The 22,825-nt window shown below is 40.4% G+C and overlaps 1 protein-coding gene across 8 annotated transcripts in view; it reads right to left on the bottom strand.

The window, feature by feature from the left end:
* Positions 1 to 401: 401 nt before the first annotated feature.
* The window catches only part of fhit (fragile histidine triad diadenosine triphosphatase), a 985,246-nt gene continuing 962,822 nt past the window's right edge, over positions 402 to 22,825 (bottom strand). For all 8 annotated transcript variants that reach the window (XM_059649946.1, XM_048547336.2, XM_059649947.1 and 5 more), the window contains 2 exons: positions 908 to 1,024; positions 402 to 725 (listed from right to left, as the gene is read on the bottom strand). In XM_059649946.1, the coding sequence (XP_059505929.1) occupies positions 923 to 1,024 (102 nt within the window). In that variant the 3' untranslated portion in view covers positions 402 to 725; positions 908 to 922. The remainder of the gene's footprint in view (positions 726 to 907; positions 1,025 to 22,825) is intronic.

The raw sequence follows: 22,825 nt of genomic DNA, 5'->3' as shown, positions 1-22,825 counted from the left end.
TCTTCATTTAGATATTTTTATCAAATGAGTAGTTGTGAAAATAAAATGTTCCATAATTTTTACTTGTGTTTACATTTTCACAGTCTTGAGTAAAAAGTGGAAAACATAGCCATTATAATAGCAGAGATAGTAGGAACTGCCGATGCTGGAGAATCTGAGATAACATGGTGCGAAGCTGGATGAACACAGCAGGCCAAGCAGCATCAGGGGAGCAGGAAAGCTTGATGTTTCGGGTCGGGACCCTTCTTCGGATTTTATTTATAATAATATATAATTAGAATAGCAGTTTTTTTTGCATAACACTCATTTCTCAATGTCATAATTACAAAACATAAATCAAAAATCATTTGACAATTGTTATATGTTTAGAGAATTCTTTAATAGCATTCAAGAACATCAACATAGGCTGTTCAATATTGAAGGAAACAGTTTCCATTGAATGAAAATCTACACACAAATCAAAATAACTAAATCATAATTAATAAAGAAATTGGGTTATGCACTTCAGTGCAATGTAGAAGAGTCACACTTAATAAGGTACATTGTCGAAGCTTTGCAAGAGCCTCTGGTTTTAAGGTTGATTAGATAAATGATTTGTTGATGCCCCAGAAACCTGGTTTTCGAGTAGTGTTTGATCAATTGCAGTTGTGATGAGTCCACACACGATTCAGGAAAAGCATTGATTTAACCTTCTAAATTCTCCATTTTCCTGGTTTGATTCTTGGCTGAAAATCATGCAAAAAAGAGACAAGGAGAGAGAATATCACAGCTAACCCAGCCAATCATTTGAATGTATTTATGCAAACATTAGTGGACACTGTCCAATACTACTGTAAAATATATTACTACTCGACACCTGAGTTCAATAAATCTTTAAATGTCGGCACATGTACAAAGAGAAACATACTGTAGCTGTTGTTAACTAGTTGAAGTACTTTCTGAGGTCAGCAGCCTCTGATGCCATCTCTTCCTCTGTCCTCCAGTGGGATGATTCTTCAAGTGTCTCTTGATCATGCTTCTGGAGCTTCATTGGTTCCAAGTGTAGAAAGGAAGATAAATATAGGAAAGGAAGAATTAATCTCTACACCTTGACTAAGATAATGAAGTTATATATCAGTCATGCAATATTTTATGGTCTGTGAGAACATTAGGAATTTTAAAAGTGCATTGGAGAGAGGCATCTTGAACAGTCTCAGTGGTTTGAAAGCTATAATCAGGGTCCTTTAGTTCTCTATTTGTACTTTGTTCATACATTTGTAAGTTTACATATTGATGGTCTGCTGAAGTATGCAAGGTTTGAACTTCACATAGATCAACCTCACTAATTTTAGATTCTTAATCAGACTACTTTAGATACATTCTGATTGCAACTTACTCAATTGAAACTCAGTGAAATCAGGATTATTTTCTGTGTTCCCTTCTTTAGCATTGCTAAGATCAGCACTCTTAACACAGAAGCAAAATGGTAGAACACACAGAAAACTAAGGTTGGAACTAAGACAAACAGGGGTAATTCAATGCTTCCAGTTCCAAGTGATCCAAACCATACAAGTGCCGACCAGTTTAAGCTGTGATCATCCCGTAGCTCCAGTGAAATGTATAAACTGCATGGGAATTAATTCAGTTCCTTACAACAATAGGTTACACATTTGGAAGCGTGACAACAAGCAGGGCAAATGCAGTCTGCCTGATTGACATCCCATCCACCACTTTAAACATTCTCTTCCTTCGACACCAGTTAACACTATGTGCCATCTACAGTGTACTACTTCACAACAGCAACTTATCAATGACAGTACCTACCAAACCCACAACCTGTACCATCTCGAAAGACAATGCAGCCAACATACGGAAAACATTCTACCTGCAAATTCCCCTCCGCACAAGTTGGGAAGTATTTACTTGTTCAAAAGCTAGAACTCCCTTTCTAACAGCATAGTGATGTGCCTAGGCCACGTCAACTAGTTCAAGTAAAGAGAAAGGCTTACCACCACCCTCTTGATTGAGATTGAGCAACAAATGCTGACCTTGCCCATGATGCAAAATATGAAATGTCGGGTCAGATAGAAAAGCATCAAAAGCAAGAAGATCAGCAGTCCGTTGAGACATAGAAGCATACAGCATGGAATCAGATCTTTTGGTCGAACTAGCCCACACCAAACTTAACTAGCTTCATTTGCTTGTATTTGGCTCATATCCCTTCAAACCTCTCCTACTCCTGAACTTATCCAAATTATTTTTAGTCTCTGTAACTGTGCCTGCATCCAATACTTTCACTGGCAGTTCATTCAACACATGAACCTGTGCAACTTCATACCCTTTCTAAAACTTTCTCCTCTGACCTTAAAAAATACCCCCTACTTTTAAACTACCCATCACATATGGATAATGATGGGATAGTGTAGATGGAGGGGCTTAGATTAGTTCACAGGTCAGCGCAACCTCGAGGGCCGAAGGGCCTGTTCTGCGTTGTATTGTTCTATGTCCTATGTTCTGAACTCCCCCAACCTAGGGAAAAGACCTTTGCTTTTCACCTTGTCTATGCCCCTTATAGAGGTTTGTAAAACCATAAGGTCACCCCTCAACCTCTTATGCTCCAATAACAAAAAGGTCCTCGCCTATTTTTATAACTCAAACCCTCCATTCCCCGCAACATCTTGAAAAATCTTTTCTGAACCCTCTCCAATTTAATATATCCTTCCTATGTTAGGGTGACCAGAATAGCATACAGTGCTTCAGAAGAGGCCTCAGCAATGAGATAGCAAGAACTGCAGATGTGGGAGTTAGAGTCAATACAGTGTGCAGCTGTCCTGATGAAGGTCCTGACCTGAAACTTCAACTTTGCTGCTCCTCTGATGCTGCCTGACCTGCTGTGTTCCTCCAGCTCTACATTGTATCTACCCCGAGGCCTCACCAATGTCCTTTACAACCTCAACATGCTTTACTGACCTCTATGCTCAAAGGTATGAGCAATGAAGGCAAACGTGTTAAACGCTCTCTTAATTCAGTCTATTTGTGAAACAAATGCCGGATGAGTTTCTATAACCACTGACAATGCTTTCATGCTCATAATTAGGCCATGAATTCCAAATTACAATCGAACCTAAAACACAAAATACATGATTGCTGAAGAAATTGAACTTAATTTGCACAATGGCATTTAATAGATATTGTTGTGTATTAAGATAATCCCATGATCAGACAGATTTATCATACAAGTTGCTGTATTTGCTTAAGGTAAATGCAGCAATTGGATTATTGCTGAGAGAGCATTCTGAAGCTTCTGGTCATATCATCATATTATGTAATGCGTTTCTGGTCTAGCAGTGTGTCACAACACTGATCTGCAGGCACACAACCCTATCATCCTGCAGTTTCCAAAAATTACTTTCTTCTGACCTGTGCACAGAACTTGGAAATTATTTGCCCGTACTTTGCACTAATAACAACAGGAAATAGCAACTTTTGTGGATACTATGAGTGTAAAAGGTGCAAAAAGTTCAAAATATGCGATTCATGCTGTTAAACTATTCTTCACAAACGATGTCATTTTCCCTTTCATGAAGTGAAACTTGTAAAATCCCTGAAAGAGTTAATTACAGTTGAAACTTCAAAAATGAAGGTTTGAGAAATTTCTTCCGAGCCCTTTGAAGCAAACTAGCAAAACACCAGAACATAATTATGCCATTGCAGCTTATGATATTCAACCCTGGCCCATTCTGCTTTACTGATGCTGTCTCTATCGTCCCTGCAGCAAAGGAATCATCATGTTCCAGAGATATGATCATCAGTTTTGTTGACATTTATCTGTACCAAATTTAATCATGTTCTCAACCAGATAAATATCGAGCATGATACCTAGAGATCGCAAGCCCATTATTCTTCATGACCAATGGCTCGGTCACCTGTTCAATTAATGTACCAGTCAAAATTCAGGCTTTTTCTTAACTAGATAAGAAGAATTTGCTTATTTCAGAATTGTCAAAAAACGTCTTTGGAGAAGATATTTGGGAAGAAGTTATTTTTAAGTAACAACAGAAATTGCTGAGAAATCTCAGCACGTATGGCAGTATCTGTAGAGAAAAATCAGAGTTGACGCTTCAGGTTCAGTGACCTTCTTCAGAACCACCGAGGAAAGGTCACCAGATGTGAAACATTAACTCTGATTTCTCTCCACAGATGCTGCCAAACCTGCTGAAATTTCCTAGCAATTTCTATTTCTGTTTCAGATTTCCAGCATCCACAGTTCTTCCTTTTTTTTTGTCTTATGCTTTAAATTTAAACCAATCAATTTTGCAAAACAATTACAGGCTGAAGGCACTTACTTGAAACATGTACTTATTGATTGACTAGGCACTGAAGGCATGCACTAAAGCTGGGCAAACCAGTTTATGGGAAACTTATGTCTATTTCAAAAGCTATTCACTAAGGATTAAGGTCCTCATCCCAGGCTCATTAAAGAAATGTTCATGTCATAAGAAATACAAGAGGTATATTCTTTAAAACAGCACAGTAGGAGAAACAATATGATTCGTTTATGGGCTAATGAGTAAATTACTGAACAAAGAAACAGTCAGGAGACAGCCCTTCAAATGCTGAGATCATGGAGAGAAAAGAACACTGAACATGATAGGAGGCAGTTATGCAGCTAGACCACCAAAAAGGCAGTATGTAATGAAAGAAAAAAAATTTATCCTAAATCATTGATTAAAAAGCTCACCATGAAAGTCAAGCAAGTCTGCGATAATACAAGCAGTAAGGTAGATTAATTTTTTTTGACAGGAGTTGCATATTTTGCTGAAGCAAGGTGAGATTAGTTGTATCTGTTAAAAATTGTAGGTTTATTTGACTCACTGGGTGCTTTCATCCAGCTTTGGAAAATTAAAGTATGTTCAAAAAGAACAATGGGCAGAATCTTTTGGAGCCCGACCAACATGGGCTACAGTTAGAAATGTGACAGAATCAGACAAGCCCAGCGTATGGAGGGTTAAGGCGCCAGGTTTGGAGGTGGGTAACACCAAGTGCCAAAAGATCTTGCAGCCACAGAGAGACTAATAGAAGCAGAGCCTTGCTGGGAGGTAGATTCACAGAAACAGAAGTAGAATGAGTGTACGGTATCAGAGAGAAGAAGATGCTGCTGGAGTGGTTCTTCCTACATTGCTGTGTATTCCTCTAGATGATTGAGACTGCACTGGTCCAGGTGACAACCTTGGACCACATTGACAGAGTCTCCTCTGCCAGGCCTGGGGAAAGAGGATATCTCGCCTCTCACCACTCCAGTTCACAGGACCTCCAGGTCTCTTCCCACAAAACAGTGAGCCAATTTTCCCTGGTTTGGGGAAAATGTCAGGAACTGTGCAGGGAGCTCTGGGCTGAAATTGCTTAACTGAATGCACAAGGGCTTTTACAAAACTGGAGCCAACACCAGGGAGGAGGACAGCAGGTCAGACAGGGTCAGAGGAGCAGGAAAGTCGATGCTTTGGGTCAGGGCCCTACAACAGGACAGTCCCCTTCCTCTGATGCTGTCTGACCTGCTCTGCTCCTCCAGCTCCACATTTTATTGACTCTGACTTCAAGCTAATTTAGTCCTTGCAATTGCCAATGACAGGGAAACTGGTTCATCAGGATATCCTGATAGTGGTGAGTTGCTCTGAGAGCAGTGAATGGTAGTTTAGGGCTAGAATCTGAATGTGACAGTCAGGACAGGTAATTAATGAAGTGAATTTGGTAAGATGTAGCGAGAAAACTTGCCAGGGCAGGCATGAAAATCCGTCCAAAAAAAATTGAATCAACTCGCACTTAAGCCAAAAAAACATTAAGTTCAGCCCAACATCTAATTCAGACCAGAAGATGAAGAGATTATTACAGCACTGATTTTGGGCACTATGTAATTATAAAAGTGGTCAGTACTGGGCACCGTTTATGTTTACTGTAGAAATAAATTTAGTGGGTGAATCACAGAAAAAATATTGGCTGCCTCACCAGCCTTGCCATGGCTACACATATCCAAGTGCCTCCCTTAAACTAATTTGTTAATTTATTGATTTATCTGGTATTTTAAGTAGATCTCAATATTATAAGACATGTACTGTCATGTGAGGTTACAATGGCTGAGAATTTACACCTTCTGGCATCATGTACAAATTTCAACTTACAGCATTCACACAGAAATGGCAAACTCTGCATCATATTTCTTCTCTATTTGCAAAATCACCATCTTTCTATTGAGTAATATATTCAGATATTCTGCTTTTAAAAGGAAGCAGTGGCTCTGGGGCTCTGTTGTGCTTTGATATAAACAACAGGCTGCTTCAAGAGCATATATTTTAGTTCCAGGAACATAAGACATGCAGATGAGAGAGTTTGGTATGCTCCAGTCAAAGCTGTGGGTTGTATGAATCTGTGAGCAGATGTGGTGTGAAATTGATCTGAACATCCAACTTAGTATCAAACTCATAACCATCAGATACCTTTGCAAACATTCTTCTCAACCCTCTTCTGAATGTTGCAATAAATCATCAAGTCATTTCTTATTTCTTTCAGTAAGAACCTTTTCTCTAGAAACTGTGCACATAAATTAATTCTGATACAGATTTTCAGGCATTTGGAGGCTGATTTTCATACTGGTCAGCAGTCTGCCAGTGCACTCATGAAAGTAGTGGCAATGAATCCAATAAGATTTTGGATAGGCATCAAGTAGACTGCACCTGATTATAATTCAAGGCATGTAGCCACTTAAAGAGGAACTGCTGCTCAAATGGCCAAATGACAAAATAAATGTGCTTGTCACAGATTGACATGGCTGAACTTTGGTCATAGGAGCAGCAAAGTGCCTCCCTTTTTCAGATTAGACCTTAGAAATTTAATTGGATCATGTGTGTCAGAGCAAAGAACTGCCATTTCCTTGAAATAGTTATTGAGTTCCGACCAAATGGGTCACAGTGCCTAGAAGCGAGCAGCAGGGCTTATTGATACAAGCAGCAGTGTGCAGTAATCTTGAATGAAAAGTTGTTCTAATTTTTTCAACCTCATCAGGCGGGTCAAGATGGAAGAACCCCCATGGCAATGCTACTGTTCCCCCACCCACACAGCCTTCAACTAGTTGAAAAATTTCCCAGTAACGTTCATTGAACTAGGAGTGCACTGCCAAGGAGCTGTTATCAAGTTGTTAGAAGAATGGTCTGTTATTCACCATGATACACATTACAGCAGCTATCTTTTGCTGTCGGTTCCATGGTGTAACGGTTAGCACTCTGGGTTTTGTATCCAGCGATCCAAGTTCAAATCTCGGTGGGACCTCTAATTGTTGTGTCCCTCCGAATTGCTTTCTCAGTGATACCAACTTTTCTCATGTGATCAACTGCTGTTCTGGCTGCTAAGTCTTTCCAGCTTTTGTACTTGCATGATGCGAATTATTAGAGAGCATTCTGGTACAGGATGGAGACAGACATTCCTTATTTTTGATTTTCATGTATAAAATTGCTGGTCTTGTGTGTGAACTAGCAGTAGGTGAGGGAGTGGGCAGGGGCTTTGAAATTGCTGATTTGCTGTGCTCCATTTTGGAATTGTGCCTCACTAGCAGCAGCCTGTTAACCCGCAGGGTGACAAGAGGTAGGCATCAGCGTGGATTAGCAGCATCCTAAAGAAGCGCATTATCCAATCACTGAGATTGCTATCCATTCCTGGATGTTTTGATTGATTACCTTCAAAATACAAAAATCTGCTGTTGCCTGTTTCTCACCAAATGGTGCAAGTTTTAATCTACTACAATCAAACACACATGCATTTGAGTAAATATTAAATATGTCGCTGTGATACAATAATGGCATGCTTCCTCCCATGGAAATTTGTTTCAGACAAACAAATTAATTGTGCAACAACTGCATCAACTAAAGCTGGGATACTAATTGTGTTATTTGAACTAATTTTTATCCTCAATTGCACTGAAACATAATTAAAGAAGCCCATTTCAAGCTACATTTTCAGCAAATATACTCAGCTTTGCTCCCAAATCTTGCCCCCTCCCCACTTTACAACTATTCTTTGATTTGGAGGACCACACTGACTTTGGAATAAAAGTATAAATTGTATTTCTGGCCTAAGGTCTCTGAGATGATATATAGATATCTAAATGTTGGTATTACAACCACGTTGTAACACAACTATGAAGTCTGTTCTATGTTTAATGAGGCTTCTGAAAACTAATGAAATGTGTTGCCTTTATGAGACATGAAAACGATGTCGATCTGATGGCTCTGAATTTCATTTGTCGTTCTACTTTGTTACATGGTCTGTACACCAGTTTCTGGGCACAACATAGACTGATATCAGACCCATTATTGAACAAGTAGGTTGTAATGTTGTAAAATATCACGAATTAAAGCACAGTGTGACATAACAACAAATCTAAATCATGACACACTGCATGCCCTCTGCTCACAGTGAATTTGTTATGTAGCAGTGAGTGGTACCAGAGGACATTAATCCTTAAACTTCAGGAGAAGGGGAGCTTGAGGGTTTGGGAGAGTGGTTGCTGTAAGGGTTTCCCTTAAATGCTGCAGAATTTTATCCGGATCTGATTATTATTTTCAGAATCTATTTCCCAATCACAGGCAGACACAGTGAGAGGCTAGCAGCTGCTGGACTTGTAGCACAAGGCCACAGCTGATTGCATAAAGGACAGGCAAGATCAGAAGCCACCTTCATGGTGTGAGTTTGCCTCCAAGCAGGGTGTTTTTACCAGATAGTGACAGGAGTAGGTCATTCAGCCCCTCTAGTCTGTTCTACCATTCAATGAGATCATGGCCAATCCGTGACCTAACACCATTCACCTGTCTTTGCCCAATATCCCTTAATTCCTTTGCTTAACAAAAAAAAATCTCTCAGGCGTAAAATTAACAACCGATCTAGCATCCACTGCCACTTGTGGATGAGATATCTGCCACTCTTTGTGCACAGAAGTACTTTCTAACATCTTTCCTGAGTGATCTGGCTCAAATTCTCAGACTACGCATTATTGTTCTAAAATTGCCAACTGTTAGAAGCAGTTTGTCTTTAGCTACCGTTATCTTGAAGCCTTGAATCAGATCACCCCATAACTTCCTAAATTCTAGAGGAAACAGCCTGAGTCTGTATAATCTCTCCTCATAACTTAACCCCTGAAGTCAGTGGTACTGTGCTTGTAAGCCTATGTTGGATGCCTCCAAGGCCAATATATCCTTCGTCAGGTGTGGTGCCCAGATCTGCTCACAGTACGCCAGCTGGAGGCTAACCAGGGCTTTGTATAACTGCAACACAACTCCTACAATCCTTGTACTCCAATATTCAAGATATAAAGGTCAGCAAACCATTAGCTTTCCTGATTATCTTCTGCACCTGTTTTTGACATTTAAAATATTTATGAATCTAACTCCACCCTCCCACCCCCAACAAGTTTCTTTGGGTATCTGCTGTATTTAACTTCATACCATCTAAAAATACTCTGATCTATCCTTTCTTTGTTCAAGATGGATAACCTCACATTTTATGCAGCCATGCTTCTGTTATCACTCATAACACAAGAAGTTGATTGTGAAAATCATTGTATTGAAATAGCCAATAGATATTTATTTCAATTAGCTACAATGCTCAAACATCACATTCCTCAGACACAAGTGTCTCCTAAGATGCAGTTACTGTCTTATAACTGAGCAGTACCCGTCCATTTGCACATCATGCTTCAGGTGATCCAAGGTAAGATGTATTGAGTGATCTTTATACCCTCAGGTTCCCTGCAATGATGCAATAGTGATATTATCAACATGTCTCTTAAAAGCGTAGTGACTCTGAGACATACCACAATACTTTTCTCTGGTATCATAACCATTCCTGAAATTTAATCATCTCCAGTTTTCCACCCAATCACATTACAGATTACTCACTTTCTTTTCTAGCGTATATAGTCATTTTCTTCTCCCCATGTAATTTTTTCCCAGCTTGTTTTCACCTTTAGATTATAGACCTAAAAAATTCAACCACCGCTACACCCAAAGTAGCTCCAGTCAGTATTAGCTTAACATTAGATGCAATCCTACAAACGATTAAACTGAGACTGTACAAGTGTTAAATGGAGTTGAGTGCCAAAGCTACCAAGTCAGGACTGCTGCCTACAGAGTTGTAAACTAAAACAAGGTGCTGTTGTTGCCTTGAGACTTTGTACTCATTACCAGAGCTGGAGACTATTCAGTAAACGGTCCAGTAAACCGAATCAGATTTGACATCAAGGCCTGAGGTTGTTGGTTTCTGGCAGCTGGCTTAATGTCGATACAGGTCAGGAAAAAGGGGAGATATGTGCTTCTTGACCTCTGCAAATCTAACCGGAAAGCCACAGTAGCCAGTCACAAATCAAATTTAAAATCAAGTGCTCATACTCAGTTGTTTTGACATTATTTTTGGCTGTTGTGGACTCAGCTCACAAAATTAACAAAATGATTTCTGCAGTAGAGACAGCCTGCAGCGGTAATGTGTTTATATTGCAAAACCACTTCCTAATGCAGTTCTGCAGCGTAAACATAGCATCACTAACCACATATATTTCACATCCTGCTCAATTTCCCATATGCTCTATCATGAAGTAAAACCTGGCATAATCTTACGTTATAAATTTACAATCTGCCTTTGCTTATTCTTCTCGTTTTCACTTCTTGCTATTTTTATTCAACACTATCAGCCTTGTTTACAACACAATTGTTCAACAAAGAAACACTCCTGTTCACATCATTCTTCACAAATGGCTCGCCTGATGGGTAGTTACTCACAGACTCCCTCGTCCTGTGATTGTGCCTTTCACTCGGGTTCCCACCTTTATTACTCTTTCATACTTTCCCTCATTATCCCCTCAGACTCACCTTGCTTTCTTTCTTTTGAATATCCATTCTTTCCACTACACAATTTCTCTCTCTTTGTCTCCTATAAGCTTTTCTATCTTTTGTTATTTATTCTCCTTTACCTCTCACAAAGATTGCGGCAGAGACACCCTCTGGCTGTTGAAACACGCATATATCAAAGCAAACTTCTGTAGATGCTGGAAATCTAAAATAAAAATAGGAAATGCTGGAAACACTCTGGGTTGGGCATCATTGGTGGAAAAGTGGCCCTCAAAATCATGGATGTATTGGTGGTCATCTTCCAAGATTCTGTCGTCTCTCGAGCATTTCCTACAGACTGGAGGGTAGTTAATGTAACCCCTTTATTTAAAAAGGGAGGCAGAGACAACATTGTGAATTTTTGACCGACAGCTTGATATCGGTAATGGGGAAAATGCTGCAGCATATTGTAAAAGATTAATAGATGAACAATTGGAAAACAGTTGCAGGATTGGACAGAGTCACCATAGGTATATAAAAGGGAAATAATGCTTTATAAATTCACTGGAATTTTTCAAAGATACAACTCTTGGAGTTGATGAGAGGGAGTCAGTGCAAGTCATTTATCTGGACATTGAAAAGACTTTGGACAAAGTACCACATAAGGGATTTCAGGATAAAGCTGAAGTACATAGGTTTAGGGGTAGTGTATTGAAAAATACATAAAACTGATTGGCAGTCAGGAAACAGAGTAGGAAATAAACAGAGATAGTAGGAACTGCAGAGAATCTGAGATAAAAAGGTGTCGAGTTGGATGAACATAGCAGGCCAAACAGCATCATAGGAGCAAGAAAGCTGACATTTTGGGGGTCTAGGCCCCTCTACACCTTTTTATCTAGGAAATAAACAGATCTTTTTCCAAATGGTAGGCAGTGATGAATGGAATATAGGGGATCGGTGCTAGGGCCCCAGCTATTCACAACATTTTTAATCACTTAGGTGAGGGAACTCAATGTAATAACACCAGATTTGCAAATGATACAAAGCTGGATGGAAGGCTGAATTGTGAGGAAGATGCAGGTGTGCTTCAGTATGATTTAGAGAGACTGTGTGAGTAGACAAATGCATGGCAGATGCAAAATGATGTGTATAAATGTACGTTTATCCATTTTGGTAACAAAAACAGGAAGGTGGAATATTATCAGAATGGCTATAAATAGAGAGAATGGAACTGTGCAGCGAGATCTAGGTGTCCTCATTACACCAGTCACTATAGGGAGTTATGTAGATGCAGCAGGTGGTGAAGAAGAGAAATGGTATGTTGGCCATCATAACAAGAGGATTTGAGTAAGAAGAAGAGATGTCTTGCTGCAATTGTATTGGGTCAGACCAAATCTGGATTATTGTGTGCAAATGTTGGTCTGCTTATTTGAGGTGGCATGTTCTTAGTTTCGAGGGAGTGTAGCAAAGTTTACAGGGCAGATTCCTGGGATGGCAGGATTAATATTTGAGGAGAGGCTGAATCAGTTAGAATTATTCTTGCTGGAGTTCAGAAGAATGTGGGGAATCACACAGGAATTTACAGAATTTTAACAGGACTAAAGAGGGTACATGCAGGAAGATGGCCCCAATGATGGGGGAGGCCAGAACCAGGGGTCACAGTCTGTTACAGGTAACTCATTTAGAACTGAAATGAAGAGAAATTTCTTCACCCAGAAAGTGTCAATGTTGTGGAATTCACTACCACAGAAAGCAGTTGAGGCCAAAACAATATGTACAAAAACAGAACTTGCTGGTAAAGCTCAGCAGGTCTGGCAATATCTGTGCAGAAAAATCAGAGTTAACATTTCAGGTCCAGTGACCCTCCCTCAGAACTGAAACATTGTATGATTTCAGGAAGGAGTTTTTTATAGCACTTGGGTGAAAGTGATCGAAGGATATGGTGTTGCAGGGTCAAAGTGCCAAAGGAACAGCTCCTGCTCCTATTTTCAATTTCTATTTTTGTATGAGAGAGGAAAACAGACAATATTCCACGTCTGTGATCTGTTATCAGAACCGAAATAAGTTAGGAATGTAATAGATTTTGTTTTTTCTTATCTCATTAGTTTGTGCTTTGTTTTGCATTATAACCTTTGTAGCTTAATCTCCCCTGCCTTCATTCTGTCACAGACTTTACTTTCTGTTCTTCATTCTGACCACATCCGTTACGTTTGGTGACATTTCTAACTTATCTCAGTTCTGATGAAAGGTCACAGGCCAGAAATGGAACGATGTGTACGGTCATGCACCCTTGGCCACAGGAGTATTGTAACTGAAATGTAGAGTAGCAGGTGAAAACCTTGCTGCCTTCCTGCCTGCACCTCAGTCCTTAGAGGGAAGGTCCATAGCAGCCTACCTGCCAAGAATCAATTCCCATCCTCCTCCGCCGACTCTCACTGCTATTAATACAGAGAGGGTAGGTGACTTGCCATGAGGGGTTCAGAGTGTAAACTATGGCCGGCTGCTTTGTGAGGGGGTTCAGAGCGTAGCAGAGGTGCCCGGGTTTGGGGGATAGCTCAGTGAGGAGGAAGTCCCTCATTTAACGTGGCATAGGCTTGGGAAGTGAAGGGTAGGCATGCTGCAAGCTACCCTCCCCCTCGACTACCTTTCCACCCACACCCATCCGGCTGCTTCCCTTCCCTCGCTACCTCCTTCAGTCACCTATGACTGGGTCCGTCCTTGATTTGAGGCCTCTCAGGTGGCTGTAGCACAGGCAGAAACCACCGGGATATTGTTGAGTACCTTAAGGGCTGCTGGGTTCTGATTGACTGCCGATTTTCAGGGGCAAGGACCTTGCACACTGGGGAATGCCCGCTGCAGGACTGCCAAGTGTCTGTGCAGCACAAGATGAGGCCATGCTTCTTAATAAGAGGCAGTCCAGGTTGTTGCTGGGTCTCCAGCCAGTGGTCAAGGCACCTGTCCCCTTTGCCAAATTACACTCATTATTCCTCTATCCACAGATGATGCCAGATCAGCTACGTATTTCCAATATTTTCAGATTTCATTTTAAAGTGAAGTCTTGCTAGATATGAAAAGTCATCTCCTACTGTTGTTGTGTAATAAACTTCTTTGGACTGGTTCAGTGAAGGAGGCGTTAGCTGTGAAGCCAAGAGTGGGATGTGGCACTGCCTTATATCTATTTTTAGCAATCAGTATAACCCAGAAACGTTATTCCACTATCATCTCAGAGAAACACATTTTCCAGGCTATACGGGTGGTCCAAGTTGTTTACAAGTGTGCAAGAAGAGAAACATTTTCCATTCCAATTCCAACCACCACCCACCCCGCCTTTCTAACACGATCTTCCTTGAATCAAGCAAAAGTAACATGCAATGCAAAAGGAGCTGTTAGTATCTTTCAAGCCGTATGCACACGAAGCCGAGACAAACAAGGCTGAGGTCAGAAAGGAGTGGAGGAGGGGTGTTTGGGGAAAGAGTGGGAGCGATGCTAGTTCAGAAAGTGCAATCTTGCCAGATTCTCCATAGCATGTACCAACGATCAGGCCTGGAGCCAGCCAAGACTTAGAAAATCAAGTCATTTAAAATAAATTGCTGATACTTTGTGTTCTAGGAGGAACAAGAATAAAAGGTCAGATAGTTTTGGGCATCCTAAACTCTTGTCCACACAACTGCAAGTTTAGAATTAAACTAGTTTATTTGTTTAGATTGCAAAAGAGTTTGGTCTGACTTGCATGTCTGAATGGAAGTGGTGTAGACTGAATTAAATGTTACAAGATAGAAAAACATTATTTCTCAGCAATGAAGGAAACAACAGCAGTCACGAGCATTGCTTAATGAGCACAGGGGAAGGTCCAATCATTGGAGAACATTTTTTGAAATGAGATGAAGGTCACACTGAGAAATCAGGGACCAAAGAGAGACCCCACCATTGTGGAAAAGCTACTGGAAACATAGTTCAGGGTGACATTGACAACCACCTACAACAATCAGGCCTGATAGGAGAGAACCAATTTCAGGAAACAAAACTGTTTAACAAACCTAATCAATTAGGAATAAATGAATGGTCTCTTCCTAGACTATCATACAGGTACAGGAGAGAAGCAACAGTTCAGAAACAAAGATCAAAGTGAGAATGAGAAGGCAAAAGAAAGAGAATGAGAAAAGTAAGGGGAAGAAGAGAAAGAAAAGGAAGGACAGAGATAAAGTTCCCATCTAGAGCATACTCTTTGTTTTGTAGTCCTCAGTGCTCCCTCCAAGGAGTATTCAATGAGGAAGAGTTGATCCACCAACTGATGGAAGATGATAGATGATGGACAGCAGGAAATTTCTTTGCCAATATTCAACCAGATGCCATAATATTTCATTGAATCCAAAGTGAACACAGGGCAGAAGGGCCATTTCATATGATAATGCTTTTATGCCTCATCTGTATTGGATTTGCTCTTATGGTCGGCCAAGACATATTGTGGGAGGTGGAAGAATCTTGGACATTCGCTGTCAAGTGTGATCCAGTGCATATGACACCTTCAGGTTGTTGCCTGCCCAGTCTGAGGGCAGCTCTCCCAATCTTGGCACAAGTCTCCTGACATTCACGAAGATGACTTTTTTGGATTATCTGGGCCGTTTGTTCCTCGGTAATATCCAGTGGCGAGGCCAATACTTTGCTGATTTGTCAGTTTTATTATTGTTCTTTGAAGCTGTATGATATAGCTGAGTGATCTGCGGGACAAAGCGCAATTAAACATCAGCCTCATTTGTGTGGGCCTGAATTCACACATGGGCCAGATTTTCTTCACTGTAGAATGATAGTGAATCAGGTGGGTATTTATGACAGCACAGTGGCTTACAAATTATCTTTACTGATGCTGGCTTGTTATCCTAGATTTTTTTATAAGCCAACATAAACTTGATGGTAAGGTCCTGGGGAGTGTTATTGAACAAAGGGACCTTCGAGTGCAGGTTCATAGTTTCTTGAAAGTAGACAGGATAGTGAAGAAAGCATTTGGTATGCTTAGTATGCACAGGTACAGGAGTTGGGAGGTCACTGTTGTGGCTGTACAGGACATTGGTGAGGTCACTTTTGGAATACTGCATTCAACTCTAGTTTCCAGCATGTTGTAAAATTTGAAAGGATTCAGAAATTATTTACAACGATGTTACCAGTTTTGAAGGTTTGAGCTATAGGGAGAGGCAAAATGGGCTGGGGCTATCTTCCCTGGAACATCAGAGGCTGAGGGGTGACCTTATAGAAATGTATAAAATCATGACAGACTTGGATAAGGTGAATACCCAATGTTTCTTCCCCAGGGTAGGGGAGCCCAAAACTAGAGGGCGTAGGTTTAAGTTGAGAGGGACAAGAGTTAAAAGGGACCTAAAGGGCAACTTTTTCCACACAGAGGTTGGTGAATGTATGGAATGAGCTGCCACAAGAAGCGGTGGAGGCTGGTACAATTACAACATTTAAAAGGCGTCTTGGATGGCTACATGAAAAGGAAGAGTTTATATGGATATAGGCCAAATGCTAGAAAATGGGACTAGATTGATTTAGGCTATGCAGTTGACGTGGCTGAGCTGGACTGAAAGGTCTGTACAGCTCCATGACTCAATCATGGATGTTAAATCCCCAAGTTTCTATGGTAACTTTTGAACTCATCACTGTAGATCATTAATTCAAGCTCTGGTCATTGAAATCAGGAACAGGGCCACAATGCCAGCAGCACTCAAAAGAGTTAAAAATAGAGAAGGAAAAAAATTGGTTTACAGACATTCAGACCACAATGCAGCTAGCAGTCATGACAGACTAAATATTTTTTTCTAAAAATGTAATTACATTCCTTGTCGTATTACATCAAAGCTGCAAAGCAATTCTCTCTTAGTACTCTGCTATAAATTACACAATACTGTTATTTTGTAATTACCTGTTTAGATTCCATTTATATTTGCACCACCAGTGCATATATCACACAAAGCTCAAATTTATACACCAACACATCCTTAAATGTTCCGATACCCATTTGAGGTCCTGGCTTCCTTTATGTACTGAATGCAGTGGATTGGGCCTTGTCTCAGTGATTGCATTTCTGTAGCTCACTAAGAGGGTTATCAGATGAATCCCACTCCAAACAATCTCATGAGCTGATTTTCTGAATGGTGGCCCACGGTCTTTGAGATAATGGCTTTAGATGTGAGTGAAGAGGACTCCTCAGTCAGAGTCTTAGAGAGTAGGATACCACTATTCAGGGAGTAGAGGGACTACTCCCACTGCCTTCACATCTGGCAAGTCTATCAGGCTCACTATCTGGCCAGAGAGGGACAATCACAAATAGAAAAATGCCTTTAGCTGATGCCAGTATCACAAAACAGAGCACAATCTTGTTCTGGAATATTGTCTTGGCCACCTGGTATTACAACCACACTGTCATTGGCCTCTGGCAAGCCAATAGTAATACCACAAAATGTTATCATGTTTTAGAAGATATAGCAGAGAACAAACTATCTGTAGACCTCCCTCTGCTGCTAAATGATTGTTCCTAAAAAAAATTTAATCTTCTAAAAGTATTGTTAAAATTCTATGTATGTCTTCAACGGCTATCCCTCTAATTGTCAGCTTTGGGGGCCATTCAGTCATGACCCACAGCTTCAGGTCACAACCTTGTAAAGCGACCGACAAAACGATTCTGAATATTGTTGACAGATGTCCACAGTTGCTGCAATGGGTCTGTGGCAGGTATTGGCAGGATGAACTATAAAACACATTGGTCACCTCCACCACTTCATCTGACCAAGGTAGACAGCCCGTATCTCATTTGAGAATTTTTACATGTCATTGAATTGAACTCTCAAAGAGTGGACTTGAATTTTCAGCGAATATAAAGGAATGGTATTTACCATTAATTTTATTTACAGCCGCCCACAGACTTTTCACAGATTTTTCAATGGTAACTTCCTGTAACCCCATGTCAGATCCAATGCAGCATCGTCTGCAGGGGATTTGTGTTTTGTTCATTCGCAGGTTCGGGGCGTTGCTGGTTAAATCAGCATTTACTGTCCACCCCTAGTTGTTCAGAAGGCAATTAAGAGTCAACCACATCGCTGTGGGCTTGAGTCACATGTCGGCCAGACCAGGTAAGGGCAGTAGCTTCCTTCCCTCAAGGACATTTGTGAATTAGATGGGTTTCCTGCCAATTAAGAAATGGATTCATGATCATCATTAAACTCTTCCGGTCTTCTTTTCCAGATTTGAAGGGTGAGAGAGCAAGGGAAGCAGCAGCATACTCTTCAAACAATCAGATTGAACAATCCTGATTTGAATTGTTTTAAATGAGTTTTAATTCATCCATGCACATAGAATTAAATTTAAGGCCACTCACATTCCAAAACAAGAGTATGGGAATTTTCCCACCGGAGCGTAGGAGGTTGAGGGTGACTTTATCGAATCATACAGCATGGAAACGGACCCTTCGATCCAACCAGTCCATGCTGACCATAATCCAAAACAAAACTAGTCTCATCTGTCTGTGCTTGGCCCAAATCCCTCCAAACATTTCTTATTCATATACGTATCTAAATATCTTTTAAGCATTTAACTAAATGGAAACAGTCCCTTCAGTTTAACTTCTCCATGCCGACCAAGTTTTCCAAAACAAGCTAGTCCCATTTGTCTGCATTTGGCCCATATTCCTCTAAACCTTTCCCGTTCATTCACCTGTCCAAATCTGTTTTAAATGTTCTAACTGTACCTTGGTTGGCATGGATAAGTTGGATCAAAGGATTTGTCTCCATTCTGTATGACTGTGTAATCACAGAATTGTTACAATGCAAAAGGAGGCCATTTGGTTAGTTTAACACTGAAAGAACTGCATATGCCACGAATCAGAAACAAAAAAATTTACTGGAAAAGCTCAGCAGGTCTGGCAGCATCTGTGGAGAAAAAAAGAGTTAACGTTTCGGGTCCAGTTCAGAGGAAGGGTCACTGGACCCGAAACGTTAATTCTGTTTTTTCCATCACAGATGCTACCAGACCTGCTGAGCTTTTCTACCAACTTTATGCATTTTGTTCCATTTGGTTATTTGTTGGGGCATTTGTTCTGTTACCTCATCTCAATCTCATGCCTTTTCCCACAGCACTGCACACTATTTCTATCCAAATAATCATTCAATGCTCTCTTGAATGCCTCAATTGAACATGCCTCCACATTTCCAAGCAGTAAACTCCATGCCCTAACTACTTGCTGCGTGATTTTTTTTCTCACACATCCTTGCTATTTTTGAGCATCGCTTTAAGTCTATGCCCTCTCCTTTGCTTTTGTTTTCTGAACAGCAACAGTTTCTATGTGTTCTCTCCAGCCCACTGATGATTTTGAAAACTATCAAATCTCTTCTCAATCTTTTTTCTTCAAGGTGTACAGATCCACCTTCAATCTATCATCTTAACAGCAGTTTTCTCATTCCTGGAATCATTCTCATAAATTGCTTCTGTACTTTCTTTCATGTTTTTGCATCTTTCCTATAATGTGGCACCCGCTATTGAATACATTACACCAGCTGAGTTCTACCTAGTATCTTGCACAAGTTCAACATCATTTCCTTGGTCTTATGCTCTATGACTTTATTAATAAATCTGAGAAACTGAATTAGAAAAAATGAAGTTTGTATATTTAACCAGAAAACAAAGTGTGGAGTTGGATGAACACAGCAAGCCAAGCAGTATTTTAGTGTGTTCCTTTGATGCTGATTGGCCTGCTGTGTTCATCCAGTTCCACACAGTGTTATCTCAGATTCCCCAGCATCGGGAGTTCCTATTATCGCTTAGTATATTTAACCCTTTGTTAAAACAGAAAACAAGATAAAGATATGGAAAGAAAGATGAATTAAAGGAACATAGAGAAACAAGAGGAAGTTAAATAAATGTATTTAGGTTTAGATACCAAACATTAATTACATTCTACATTAATGATACTCCCTTGCATGTCTGGTGTTCACTTGTCCCAGTATGGTCACGTTGTCCCAGTCGAACTGATGGCCCTCACTGTTTGTGTGTATTGAGACAAGTGAATATTGGTCTTGTCTTTTTACTGCCAGCTGGTGTTTGTGCATCCTGGTCATCAGTTTTCTGCCTGTTTGTGCAAAGTATCGTTAATTACACTTGCTGCATGGTATTCTGTATTTCATGTTGGTCTTTTTTACTGTCGGACTTTAGTCTTTGATAACTCTTGGTGCAGTGTTGCTGTAGGTTTGTGTGCAATCATGATCTTTTGTGGTCTGAGGAGTCTGGCAATCATTTCTGATATATTTTTGATGTAGGGTAGCATGGCAAACATCAAAGTAAGAGACAAAATCTCAAGAAAAATGGAAGTTGAATGATGTATTGTGTTAGAGATTGGCCTCCCAGGTTCGAGAACTGCTCAAGATAGCGCAACTCTGCTGCTGTTTGGGACAACATAATGCCAATGCATTTGCACAAACAATCCAGCTGAGAATGGTTCAAGAGAGCTGGCAAATCCGTACATTGGGTTTCTTTGCTAATTACTGTAAACTACCTTAAATACTTGCTGTCCCCATCTTTAATCTCTCTTTTAACTGAGTTGAATCTCATGATGGCATACTACTCCATGCTTGTCATACACTCTGAGTAAAAATAACTGAGAATTGTGGTTTGGATCTTCACTGACCAAAAATTTTAAACATTGAATGGGTTTGAAAGGAACCAAATTATGAAGTAAACTTGGCAGAAATTAAATAAATTGTGCAAACATGGCGACCTGCTTCAGTGAATGAAAAGATAAACACCGTACCAGAAGTCATGAGTCCAAATGTAGGTAGAACTGAGAAAATAACCGAGTGCCAAGGCCACCCTGTTTTCCTTGCTATGGCAAGGTGCCAGAATAAAAATATTTACAAGTTGAGAAGAGTCTGACTCTGTGAGGCCAGAGATCTCAAGACTGAACTGGCTCGGGCTAGGAAGTTCGGCAAATTACATCTTTTGTAGTCGGGTAGTTTCTCCATGTTTTGGGCCGTAATAAAAGCATAAGAAAGGATTTCCTGAGGGCAGAGGGATAGTACGTATTGCATTGACAGATTCAATGATACCCTTGCCACAAGGAAGCCCAACCAGCAAGGAATTATATTGAGATTGTTTCCAGTTAGGGTGTGCTGACAATGCTATTGTACTGTGATTCTACTCTACAGCATCTGTCAAATCTTACTTACACCAAACATAGTATAAGCATTTACACGAAAAAATGTATTACTTTGAATCATTTGGAACTTGAAAATAGAGATTAAATGGTTAATTTACTCTAATACTCCAAATGACCACAATGGTATATGCCTATAACACAAAAGTACCCTCAGTCAAGCACTTTTTTCATTATCTTTTCATAGGGTAAAGGTGTCACTAGCAAGACCAACATTTGTTGCCCATTCCTAATTGCCCTTTTTAATAGTGACCTCATAACCGCTGTCAGCAGTTGTTGACATTTAACTGCACTTTGGGCAATTAGGTATGGGGCAATAAATAGTGGCCTAGCCAGCAAGACTCACACACTATGAGCACATTTTTGAAAGAAGTGCTCTTGACTTGCTGGACCATTTCAGAGGATTGTTAAGTAAAAACGGTATTGCTGTGGATCTACAGCCATTTGTAGGCCAGATCAGATAAGAGTGTCAGACATCCTTCCCTGAAGGACCTCAGTGAACCAGATGAATTTTTAATAGAATTAATCATGGTTTCATGCCACCATTGGTGAGACTAGATTCCAGTTCCTTTTTATTTAAATCAACTGAAATTAAATTCTACCAACCGTCATGATGTCTTTTGAACCCATGGTCCCAAAGACCACAAAACCATCAGATGTAGGAGCAGTGGTAGAACACTCGGCCTTTTGCATCTGTTCTGCAATTCAGTTAGATCAAGGGTGGTCTAATAATTCCTGCCTTTTCCACAACTCTCTTTTACATATTAGAAATCTGTCTATCTAAGCCTTAAAAATATTTAATAACCTGGGCTCCACGACCTTCTCTGGTAATGAATTCCACAGATTCAACACTGTTTCTCCTCCTCATCTCTCTCCTAACTGGGTGATTCCTATAATCAGATTATACCCTCTGGTCCTAGACTTTCCCACAAAGAGGAAAAACCCGCTCCGCATTTGCGTCATCAAGCCTGCTGAGAATCCTGAATTTTCAGAAAGACCACCTTTCATTTTTCTCAAGTCCAATTAGCACAGGCCCAACCTACTCAACCTTCAGGCAATCCCCACAAACCTGGAAAAAAATCTAGTGAACCTGCACGGCTGCCTCCAATGCCTGTGAATCTCTCTTCGGATAAAGGAACCAAAACTGTTCATATTATTCAGGTGCTGAGGAGATTTACCAGGATGTTGCCTAGATTGGAGGGAAGTTCTTACGAGGAAAGATTGACAGAGCTAGGGATTTTCTCTTTAGAACGACGAAGGATGAGAGATGGCTTGATGGAGGTGTACAAAATGATCAGAGGTATAGATAGAGTGGACAGCCATAGACTTTTTCCGAGGGTGGAGGTAGCTATTACAAGGGGGCATAGTTTTAAAGTGAGTGGAAGTAGATATAGTGGAGTTGTCAGAGGTAGGTTCTTTACTCAGAGTGGTCGAGGCGTGGAATGCATTGCCGGAGAGAGTAGTTGAGTCGGCCTTATTAGGGGCATTTAAGCAGCTACAAGAGAGGCATATGGATGATAGTATAAGGTGGGGTTGGAGGTTAGATAGACTTTAGGATTAGGGTAAAAGTTCGGCACAATTTGGTGGGCCGAAGGGCCTGTACTGTGCTATACTGTTCTATGCTCTACTCCTAGTGTGGTCTAACTAGTGCCGTGTATAGATTTAGCTAGACTTCCACATTTTTATAGGGAAAGCAAAATACTGCAGATGGCACAAATCTGAAACAAACACAGAGAATACTGGAAAAATTGAGCAAGTCTGTAGAGAGAGAAAGAGAGTTAACATT

Source organism: Stegostoma tigrinum, chromosome 11, assembly GCF_030684315.1.
Source record: "Stegostoma tigrinum isolate sSteTig4 chromosome 11, sSteTig4.hap1, whole genome shotgun sequence".
NCBI lineage: Eukaryota > Metazoa > Chordata > Chondrichthyes > Orectolobiformes > Stegostomatidae > Stegostoma > Stegostoma tigrinum.
This window is presented reverse-complemented; position numbering and strand designations above follow the sequence as displayed.